Source organism: Acanthochromis polyacanthus, chromosome 11 (genome assembly GCF_021347895.1).
Source record: "Acanthochromis polyacanthus isolate Apoly-LR-REF ecotype Palm Island chromosome 11, KAUST_Apoly_ChrSc, whole genome shotgun sequence".
NCBI lineage: Eukaryota > Metazoa > Chordata > Actinopteri > Pomacentridae > Acanthochromis > Acanthochromis polyacanthus.
This window is the reverse complement of record NC_067123.1, coordinates 3,821,388-3,832,745: the sequence shown is the minus strand read 5'-3', so window position 1 is coordinate 3,832,745 and position 11,358 is coordinate 3,821,388. Positions and strand designations below refer to the sequence as shown.

The following is an 11,358-nucleotide window of genomic DNA, read 5'->3' as shown; positions in this document are numbered from 1 at the left end:
CTTTAAAGGCTCCTAAACCCACCTGTCTGATGTTAAAATAGAGCTTTAAAGGCTCCTAAACCCGCCCGTCTGATGTTAAAATAGAGCTTTAAAGGCTCCTAAACCCGCCCGTCTGATGTTAAAATAGAGCTTTAAAGGCTCCTAAACCCGCCTGTCTGATGTTAAAAAGAGCTTTAAAGGCTCCTAAACCCACCTGTCTGATGTTAAAATAGAGCTTTAAAGGCTCCTAAACCCGCCGTCTGATGTTAAAATAGAGCTTTAAAGGTCCTAAACCCGCCCGTCTGATGTTAAAATAGAGCTTTAAAGGTCCTAAACCCGCCGTCTGATGTTAAAATAGAGCTTTAAAGGCTCCTAAACCCGCCCGTCTGATGTTAAAATAGAGCTTTAAAGGCTCCTAAACCCGCCCGTCTGATGTTAAAATAGAGCTTTAAAGGCTCCTAAACCCGCCCGTCTGATGTTAAAATAGAGCTTTAAAGGCTCCTAAACCCGCCTGTCTGATGTTAAAATAGAGCTTTAAAGGCTCCTAAACCCGCCCGTCTGATGTTAAAATAGAGCTTTAAAGGCTCCTAAACCCGCCCGTCTGATGTTAAAATAGAGCTTTAAAGGCTCCTAAACCCGCCCGTCTGATGTTAAAATAGAGCTTTAAAGGCTCCTAAACCCGCCCGTCTGATGTTAAAATAGAGCTTTAAAGGTCCTAAACCCGCCCGTCTGATGTTAAAATAGAGCTTTAAAGGCTCCTAAACCCCTGTCTGATGTTAAAATAGAGCTTTAAAGGCTCCTAAACCCGCCCGTCTGATGTTAAAATAGAGCTTTAAAGGCTCCTAAACCCCCTGTCTGATGTTAAAATAGAGTTTTAAAGGCTCCTAAACACCGCCCTGTTTGATGTTAAAACAGAGCTTTAAAGGTTAAACCCGCCCGTTGGTAAACCTGTCCTAAACCCGCCCATCTGTGTTAAAAATAGAGCTTTAAGGGTTCCTTAAACCCACCTGTTTGATGTTAAATAGAGCTTTAAAGGTTCCTAAACCCACCTGTCTGATGTTAAAATAGAGCTTTAAAGGTCCTAAACCCGCCCGTCTGATGTTAAAATAGAGCTTTAAAGGTTCCTAACCCGCCCGTCTGATGTTAAAATAGAGCTTTAAGGCTCCTAAACCCGCCCGTCTGATGTTAAAATAGAGCTTAAAGGCTCCTAAACCCGCCCGTCTGATGTTAAAATTAGAGCTTTAAAGGCTCTAAACTCCGCCCGTCTGATGTTAAAATAGAGCTTTAAAGGCTCCTAAACCCGCCCGTCTGATGTTAAACAGAGCTTTAATAGGGTTCCTAAACGCCGCCCGTCGTGATGTTAAAATAGAGCTTAAAGCTCCTAAACCCGCCCGTCTGATGTTAAAATAGAGTTTTAAAGGCTCCTAAACCCGCCCGTCTGATGTTAAAACAGAGCTTTAAAGGTTCCTAAACCCGCCTGTCTGTTAAAATAGAGCTTTAAAGGTTCCTAAACCCACCTGTCTGATGTTAAAATAGAGCTTTAAAGGCTCCTAAACCCGCCCGTCTGATGTTAAAATAGAGCTTTAAAGGCTCCTAAACCCACCTGTCTGATGTTTAAAATAGAGTTTTAAAGGCTCCTAAACCCGCCCGTGCTGATGTTAAAACAGAGCTTTAAAGGTTCCTAAACCCGCTGTCTGTTAAAATAAGAGCTTTAAAGGCTCCTAAACCCACCTGTCTGATGTTAAAATAGAGCTTTAAAGGCTCCTAAACCCACCTGTCTGATGTTAAAATAGAGCTTTAAATGCTCCTAAACCCGCCCGTCTGATGTTAAAACAGAGCTTTAAAGGTTCCTAAACCCGCCCGTCTGATGTTAAAATAGAGCTTTAAAGGCTCCTAAACCCGCCCGTCTGATGTTTAAAATAGAGCTTTAAAGGCTCCTAAACCCGCCCGTCTGATGTTAAAATAGAGCTTTAAAGGCTCCTAAACCCGCCCGTCTGATGTTAAATAGAGCTTTAAAGGTTCCTAAACCCGCCCGTCTGATGTTAAAATAGAGCTTTAAAGGCTCCTAAAACCCGCCCGTCTGATGTTAAAATAGAGCTTTAAAGGTTCCTAAACCCGCCCGTCTGATGTTAAAACAGAGCTTTAAAGGCTCCTAAACCCACCTGTCTGATGTTAAAATAGAGCTTTAAAGGCTCCTAAACCCGCCCGTCTGATGTTAAAACAGAGCTTTAAAGGTTCCTAAACCCGCCCGTCTGATGTTAAAATAGAGCTTTAAAGGCTCCTAAACCCGCCCGTCTGATGTTAAAACAGAGCTTTAAAGGTTCCTAAACCCGCCCGTCTGATGTTAAAATAGAGCTTTAAAGGCTCCTAAACCCGCCCGTCTGATGTTAAAATAGAGCTTTAAAGGTTCCTAAACCCGCCCGTCTGATGTTAAAACAGAGCTTTAAAGGCTCCTAAACCCACCTGTCTGATGTTAAAATAGAGCTTTAAAGGCTCCTAAACCCGCCTGTCTGATGTTAAAATAGAGCTTTAAAGGCTCCTAAACCCGCCCGTCTGATGTTAAAATAGAGCTTTAAAGGCTCCTAAACCCGCCCGTCTGATGTTAAAATAGAGCTTTAAAGGCTCCTAAACCCGCCCGTCTGATGTTAAAACAGAGCTTTAAAGGTTCCTAAACCCGCCCGTCTGATGTTAAAAAGAGCTTTAAAGGCTCCTAAACCCGCCCGTCTGATGTTAAAAGAGAGCTTTAAAGGTTCCTAAACCCGCCCGTCTGATGTTAAAACAGAGCTTTAAAGGCTCCTAAACCCGCCCGTCTGATGTTAAAATAGAGCTTTAAAGGCTCCTAAACCCGCCCGTCTGATGTTAAAACAGAGCTTTAAAGGTTCCTAAACCCGCCCGTCTGATGTTAAAATAGAGCTTTAAAGGCTCCTAAACCCGCCCGTCTGATGTTAAAATAGAGCTTTAAAGGTTCCTAAACCCGCCCGTCTGATGTTAAAACAGAGCTTTAAAGGCTCCTAAACCCACCTGTCTGATGTTAAAATAGAGCTTTAAAGGCTCCTAAACCCGCCCGTCTGATGTTAAAATAGAGCTTTAAAGGCTCCTAAACCCGCCCGTCTGATGTTAAAATAGAGCTTTAAAGGTTCCTAAACCCGCCCGTCTGATGTTAAAATAGAGCTTTAAAGGTTCCTAAACCCACCTGTCTGATGTTAAAATAGAGCTTTAAAGGCTCCTAAACCCGCCCGTCTGATGTTAAAACAGAGCTTTAAAGGCTCCTAAACCCGCCCGTCTGATGTTAAAACAGAGCTTTAAAGGCTCCTAAACCCACCTGTCTGATGTTAAAATAGAGCTTTAAAGGCTCCTAAACCCGCCCGTCTGATGTTAAAATAGAGCTTTAAAGGCTCCTAAACCCACCTGTCTGATGTTAAAATAGAGCTTTAAAGGTTCCTAAACCCGCCCGTCTGATGTTAAAATAGAGCTTTAAAGGTTCCTAAACCCGCCTGTCTGATGTTAAAATAGAGCTTTAAAGGCTCCTAAACCCACCTGTCTGATGTTAAAACAGAGCTTTAAAGGCTCCTAAACCCGCCTGTCTGATGTTAAAATAGAGCTTTAAAGGCTCCTAAACCCACCTGTCTGATGTTAAAATAGAGTTTTAAAGGCTCCTAAACCCGCCCGTCTGATGTTAAAACAGAGCTTTAAAGGTTCCTAAACCCGCCTGTCTGTTAAAATAGAGCTTTAAAGGTTCCTAAACCCGCCCGTCTGATGTTAAAATAGAGCTTTAAAGGCTCCTAAACCCGCCCGTCTGATGTTAAAATAGAGCTTTAAAGGCTCCTAAACCCGCCCGTCTGATGTTAAAACAGAGCTTTAAAGGCTCCTAAACCCGCCCGTCTGATGTTGAAATAGAGCTTTAAAGGCTCCTAAACCCACCTGTCTGATGTTAAAACAGAGCTTTAAAGGTTCCTAAACCCGCCCGTCTGATGTTAAAATAGAGCTTTAAAGGCTCCTAAACCCACCTGTCTGATGTTAAAATAGAGCTTTAAAGGCTCCTAAACCCGCCTGTCTGATGTTAAAATAGAGCTTTAAAGGTTCCTAAACCCACCTGTCTGATGTTAAAACAGAGCTTTAAGGGTTCCTAAACCCACCTGTCTGATGGGGTACATGGAGCCGATGGTCTGCATGGAGCTGAATTTGGGCCAGTTGGTGATCTCGATGGGTTCCAGGAGGAACTGGCGCCCCCTGTAGTTACTGTGTTCACATATCACCCAACTGTAATGCAACAGAAACACACAATTAAAGGTTGTTGGACAATTTGACAGCTACACAATCACCAAAAATAACCGTTTAGCTATCGTCAACAAATTAACTTATTCCTACAACTGTCATACAAAGACACAAAGCTCGTCTTCATAAAGAAAAACAGACTTTTAAAGTGGATATAACACAAACTGTGGATCAGGGTTGTCAAACATGCAGCCTGCGTCATGTTTGTCATTCTGTTTTTGTTTTTTGTCTTTTTTTGCCTGATTTTGTCATCTTCTCATGTTTCAGTCATTTTATGTTTTTCTTTTTTCGTTGTTTTGTGATCTTTTTTTAATCTCGTTTGTGGCATTTGTCCATTTCTTTGTCACTTTGTAACTTGTTTGTCTAATTTTTTGTTTGTTTCGTGTCGTTTTTCTCATTTTTTGTCATTTTGTTTCTCGCTTTTGTTGCTTTGTGTCTTTGTGCTTTGTAAATTTGAACATTTCTGCTCTAAAACAAAGGAACCATTAGGAGTTGTGGTTATTTCCAGGTTATTTTGCTGTGATTTTACTGGTTTTACTGGTCTGGTCTACTGGAGATCAGACTGGAATGGATGTGGAACCTGGACTAAGATCAGTTTGACTCCCCTGATCTAGAAGATGTAAATCGTAGCCTCACCAGCCGCTGTTGACTCTGACAGACAGGATGTGGTTGTTGAAACCTTCCTCCACCAGGCTGACGATCTCGGTGTCGGTGGTGATTTCTCTTCCTTCCAGACACTCGAGGCCGAACATGGAGATGGAGGGAAGAGAGAACATCTGGACAGAGACGTGGAGCGTTAAAGCTACAATACAGACACATCAGACGGCTTTCTTCTAGTCTAGATGAGGGTTTTCTCACCATGGGAACCACCTTGATGGATCTGATGGTGCAGCCGGCGGGGCAGCCCATGCTGCTCAGACTGGGATAATCTCCTTCAGATAAGACGTACATGTTTCCAGAGAACTGCTTGTTGTCGTAGAGAACCCAGCTGGAACACAAAGAGACAGACGCTGACGGGTTGGTGTGGGTTTGTAGCTATCAGACTCCCATCATCTATCAGAATCTGATCCACAGCCTCTGAACAGCAGCCTGACACACTGAGAACAGAAAGATCTGCACAGGATCTGGATCATCCAGTGAGGCAGATCTGGCAGTTTGTTGGTTGAACTATCAGTTCCATCAAAACGATTCCAGCTGCCACAATGTGGAAGGAACAAATCTGCATTCTTCTCTTAGAGGTTTATGATTGGTTTTGATTTTATACAAGCAAAAACAGAAAAGCTGATCTGACAGCACATTTTTTGTAAATAATTTAACATTTCATGACATTTTCAGGCAGTTTTTACTATAAACATGGAAAGAAATGCTACTTTTCTTGTTTCTTTCTTTATGATTTATGTCTTTATAACTGTCACACTGCACAGAAGACATTTTTGAGTTATACTGCAGTTGGAAAATGAGAAGAAAAAAAAAAATCAAATGAAGCAAAAAAAACGCTCAGAAAACTGCTTGAAGTTCAAGCAGAAAACTGTAAAACACACAGAATGACATCAGATGATGAAAAAACATCATTTTTGTGCATGCATTTTAGCTTGACTACAACTCAAACAGATTTTGAGGGCGATAGTTAAAAAAACAGGACATATATCTGATCGATCTGATCTAATCAGAGTCACGTCAAATTCATTATCTGCAGATATTGTTTTTTTTGATTATCCACACTTTAAGTATAATAGATCAGCTGTAGTACCTGGTAAATCCACCAGGTGGAGCCTCTTGCTGTTTACTACTGTAGTTGGTGAGCAGAGAGCATTGTGGGAGTTTACTTAGCAAGGTGCACCATGACAAAGCCTTCTCTGGCCTTTGTATGTTTACTAAGAAAGTATTTTTAATTGCAACATCTGTATGATAGCAGATGTAAACTAAGGACTGAGTTTAGGTTTCTTCTGGTACTGATGAGTTAAAAAAAAAAAGCCTCAATCTTGATGTGTTTTTCTCCTTTAGCAGAATAATAATGAAGTTCGGGAAACGTTTTCTTTTTCTTCCTCACCTTCCTCCCGACACTCGGCACGACTTGGTCAGGACTGTTTCTGAAACCGCCTCCTGGTTCCGGTCCATGATGTGACACTGGCCCTCGAAGTCCGGCTCAGAGTAAAGGATTATCTAGAAAAAGAGGGAATAAATAAATGAAAAATACAGTTTATAGCCTTTAGAATTTTAGACATTTCTGCTGAAAACATCTTAAGATTTTTACATGAATCCTAAAAGTGGAAAAAGAGAATGCAGGTCAACAAATTACATCAAAATATTGGTAAATTTTCCAATATTATATAAAACTTGGTGTTAAAAGTACATGAATTTTTGTTTTCAGTATCTTCTGTGACAGTTTTTTACTAGGACTTGTGTAAAAATCTGAAGTTCAGCTTGTATTTATGCAGAAATGTATGAAAAATTAATGAATTCAAGAAAATAGAGAGTTTAATACCTCATTCCTGGTCTTTGAGCTGTCATTTGGAGCCTAAAAACAAACACAAAGAGAACATTAGCGGAACCACGTCCTGGTTTTAGTACTATTTCCTGATTCTGAAGCGGCTCTGACCAGTAAGATGGGCTGAACCGAGCAGATCCGAGGGTCCACTGATCCCCAGTCAGCACAGTTATTGTAGAAGCCTTTCTCCAGGATGTACTGGTTCCCAGAGAAGTCCACATGAGAGTAGGCGATCCACCTGCAGAGGACGAGGAAGCTCTGAAACATCTCAGCATGACAACACTGGCATGACATGAACATGACACAAGGAGACGCTAAAATGACACAAAAAGAAGCAAAAATGACACAAAAGACACAGAAATTAACCAGATAGATGCTAAAATGACACGGAAAGACACTAAAATGATACAAAAAGAAGCACAAACGACACAAAAAGACAGAAATTACCCAGAAAGACACTAAAATGATACAAAAAGACGCTAAAATGACACAAAAAGACGCTAAAATGACACAAAAGGACACAGAAATTACCCAGATAGATGTTAAAATGATACAAAAAGACACTAAAATGACACAAAAAGAAGCAAACATGACACAAAAAGACACAGAAATTACCCAGAAAGATGCTAAAATGATACAAAAAGAAGCAAAAACAGACAGAAAAAGACAAAAGATGTTAAAATGACAAATAAAGACAGAAATAGCACAAAAGAGACACAAAAAGAAGCAAAAATGACACAAACGATGGTACAATGACACAAAAGATGCTAAAACAACACAGACACACAGAAATTGCACAAACGGACACAAAAATGACCTGGAAAGATGCTGAAAAGACACAAAAATGTGCTAAAATAACACAATAAGCCACACAAAAGAGAAACGAGATGCTAAAATGACAGAAAAATAAGCAAAAATTACACAAAAAGACACAAAAGATGATAAAATGACACAAAAACACACAGAAATTGCACAAAATGATGCAAAAAAGACCTGGAAAGATGCTGAAAAGACACAAACGTGCTAAAATAACACAATAAGCCACACAGAAAAGAAACAAGAGAAGCTAAAATGACAGAAAAAGACATGAAGGATGAAAACACTGGGAGTACTTACGCCCCGCTGAGGACGTGGATGGACCTGGTGGAGGTCTTGTAGCCGAACAGCTCCACGTCTGGGATGGCCTCGGTCACCTCGAAGGTGTTTTCATTCTGAACTCCATCCTGCTCCTCCTCCGGCTGCTCGAACATCACCAGCAGGGGGTCAGACAGGTCCTGCAGGAAGAGAGAACACAAAGCTCAAATTTGCTCCCAGCTCTCAGATTCAGACCTGGAATGACACAAAAATGTGACAAGATAACACAATATGACACAAAAGAGATAGAAAAGAAGCTAAAACGACACATAAATGGACACAAATTGCACAGAGACACAAAAATGACATGAACATTGCACAAGACGACACAAACCGAACCAAAAATGACACAGAAAGGCACAAAACTGACATAAAAGATGCTAAAATGACAAAAATGACACCAGAATGACCCAGAAAATGCTAACATGACCTGAAAATGACACAAAAATGACACAAAAAACACAAAGCAGACAAAAAAGATGCAAAAAGTGCCATGAAACGAACACAAAAATAGAAAAAACAACAACAAAATCAACCAAACTGCCAAAAATGAAAGAAAGACACAATGGACACACAAAATATGCTAACATGACACAAGAAGATAGAAATTGTCCCAAGAACACAAAAATGACCGGGAACGATGCTAAAATGACATGAAAATGACAGAAAAACACAAACAGAAGCAAAAATGAGACAAAAATGACTCCGAAAGATGCTAAAAAGACCAAAAAAAGACAGAAATAACAAAGATAAAGACATGTAAAAATGACCTGGAAAGATACTAAAATGACATAAAAATTGCACAAACAGACACAAACAGAAGCAAAAATGAGACAAAAATGACTCCGAAAGATGCTAACAAGACCAAAAAAAGACAGAAATAAAGAGAAGCAAAAATGACCTGGAAAGATACTAAAATGACATGAAAATGACAGAAAGACACAAAAAGAAGAAAAATGACACAAAAGAGACACAAAAATGACTCTGAAAGATGCTAAAAAGACCATAAAAAGAGAAATAAAGATAAAGACACGCAAAAATGACCTGGAAAGATACTAAATGACATGAAAATTGCACAAAAAGACACAAAAACAAGCAAAAATGACACAAAAGAGACACAAAATATGCTGAAATCATACAAAAAGACAGAAATCGCACAAAAAGACACAAAAAAGTTTTTAAAAATGCTAAAACGACATGAAAATGGCACAAAAAGAAGCAAAAATGACACAAAAATGACAAAAACCACAAAACTGACAAAAAGATGCTAAAATGATGATGATAAAATGATGGAAATTGCACAAAGAAATACAAAAAGTGACATGTAAAGATGCTAAAATCTTACAAAAAAAAAGACAAAACAGAAAAATATTTATGGAGTTAATGTTTTTTGGACTGATTTTGTTTTTTTTAAATGTTATTAATGTAATAGTTAAGCGGGGCGTCCTCACCGCTCGGATCAGCCGGACGGACCTCAGCTCGGCATCGATTCCTCCCCACACCCTCCAGTCGTGGTACTCGCCCTCCTCCAGCAGGTACTGGTTGCCACGGAAACCCTCCTTCTCGTAGCCCACCCAGCTGGAAACAGGACAGAGGTCACTTCCTGTCTCTAAACACTGATCTGAGCTGATTTAACGTTTCTACTCACATCCCTCCCAGAACCTTTAGGGAACCGACGTTGTACATGAAGACCATCTGCTGCCGGTCCATTCTGGTCATGAAGTCCCTCATGTTGGTGCTGATGGTTCTGGATTTACCGCTGAAGTACGGCTTGTCGTAGATCACAATCTGGAAACATCCATGACGACCAGGAGGTTTAGCAGCTGCACACGTTGCTGGACCTTAATGTCCTCATTTACGGTTTAATTGTCAGAATTTAACACTCTATTGTGCATTTCACATTTTAGTACATTTTTAATCACAGTTTATGTTCTATATATTTATATATAATAGATATAGTTTATGTTCCAGTTTCCTTTCTCATTTTACTGTTTGTGCTGCTACTGTAAAAACAGAATTTCCTCTTTTGGATCTGTGCTGTTTTATTATGTGCTGTGCTATTCTATGCTATGCTAATCTATTCTATGCTATGCGAGTCAATGCTGCGCAGTGCTCTGAAATGCTATGTTATTCTATGCTACGCTGTTCTATTCTCAGTTGTGCTATTCCATTCCATTCTAAAACACCAAATAGACAGAAATTGCACAGAGAGACAAAAATGACCCGCAAAGATGCTAAAATGACACAAAAATGTGCTACAATAACACAGTAAGTCACAGACTGCTATGTTATGCTATTTTATGTTATGCTATGTTATTCTATGCTATGGTATGCTATTCTACTTTATCCTATGCTATTCTATTCTACGTTATGCTATACAATGCCATGCTATCGTATGCCACTGGATGCAACGCAATGCAATGCTATTCAGTGCTATGTTCTATTCTATTAGACCCTCTAGAAAATCGCGGGCTAAAATCCTTGATTATGCGAATAAATATGCAGGGTTTTTATGCCATTTTATGGCAAATTGCGGAAAGTCGCAAAGTATGCGAATAGTTATGAAATATGCAAAGATATGCGCGATTCACCTGCCGTCTGGCCGCAGAGGGATGAGTCCTCTAATCAGACACTGGGACTGCTGTGGGGTTACTGGACTGACAGCCTGTGCTCTGGGAGGGGGAGAAGCTCACAGCAGCACCTGCTGCTTGTTGAAAACAGTAACCGCAGAATGAGCCGAGTTTTCCTGTCAGTCTCCAAAACGGCAGAAAAAGTCGTTAGATTTGTGGCTAGTCGCTTTTGACAAAAAAAGTCGCTAGATTTAGTGAGAAAGTCGCTAAGTTGGCAACACTGGCCCCGCGCTCCACATCAGCTCGTGCTTCTAGTGTGTGTGTGTGAATGCGTGAACTGATGATGTCAGGCCGGGCGTCACATAAAAACTCACTCACAGCTCCATTTATATCGGTTATAGTTTTCTCATTTTATGCGGAAATTGTGAAATCAAGCGGGACCCGCATATTTCTCTTTTTTTCGTGGAAATGTGAGATTCTTGCAGGAATTATGCGCCGTTTTGCGGGGATTATGCGGCCTTTAGGGAAATAATTGACCCCTGCATAATCAGCGGCATTTTGGTGATTAATGCGGGAATTCATGCGATCGCATAATCGCGTTTTTCTGGAGGGTCTATGCTATGCTAAGCAATGCTATGCTATTGTATGCCTTTGTATACTTTGCAATGCTACGTAATGCAATGCAACTTTATTCTGTTATGCTATTCTAATCTATGCCATTCTATTCTGTCATTCTATTCTGTTCTATGGTAAGCAATGCTATGCTATTCTATTCTGTACTACGCCATTTTATTCTATGCTTTGTTGTTCTATGCTATTATTATGTGCAAAGCTATTCAATGCTATGCTATTCTTTTCTATTCTAAACTCTTCTATGCTCTGCAATTCTAATCAATGTTATTCTATTCTATG

At 40.1% G+C, this 11,358-nt stretch overlaps 1 protein-coding gene across 1 annotated transcript in view; it reads right to left on the bottom strand.

Annotated features, from left to right (window-relative positions):
• crybg2 (crystallin beta-gamma domain containing 2) overlaps positions 1-11,358 on the bottom strand; it is a 63,488-nt gene that overhangs the window by 6,658 nt on the left and 45,472 nt on the right. Inside the window, exons 11-19 of the mRNA XM_051955492.1 lie at positions 9,525-9,664; positions 9,328-9,454; positions 7,859-8,016; positions 6,854-6,980; positions 6,740-6,772; positions 6,305-6,417; positions 5,113-5,242; positions 4,891-5,030; positions 4,116-4,239 (exon numbers count right to left, since the gene is read on the bottom strand). Of these exons, the coding sequence (XP_051811452.1) occupies positions 4,116-4,239; positions 4,891-5,030; positions 5,113-5,242; positions 6,305-6,417; positions 6,740-6,772; positions 6,854-6,980; positions 7,859-8,016; positions 9,328-9,454; positions 9,525-9,664 (1,092 nt within the window). The remainder of the gene's footprint in view (positions 1-4,115; positions 4,240-4,890; positions 5,031-5,112; positions 5,243-6,304; positions 6,418-6,739; positions 6,773-6,853; positions 6,981-7,858; positions 8,017-9,327; positions 9,455-9,524; positions 9,665-11,358) is intronic.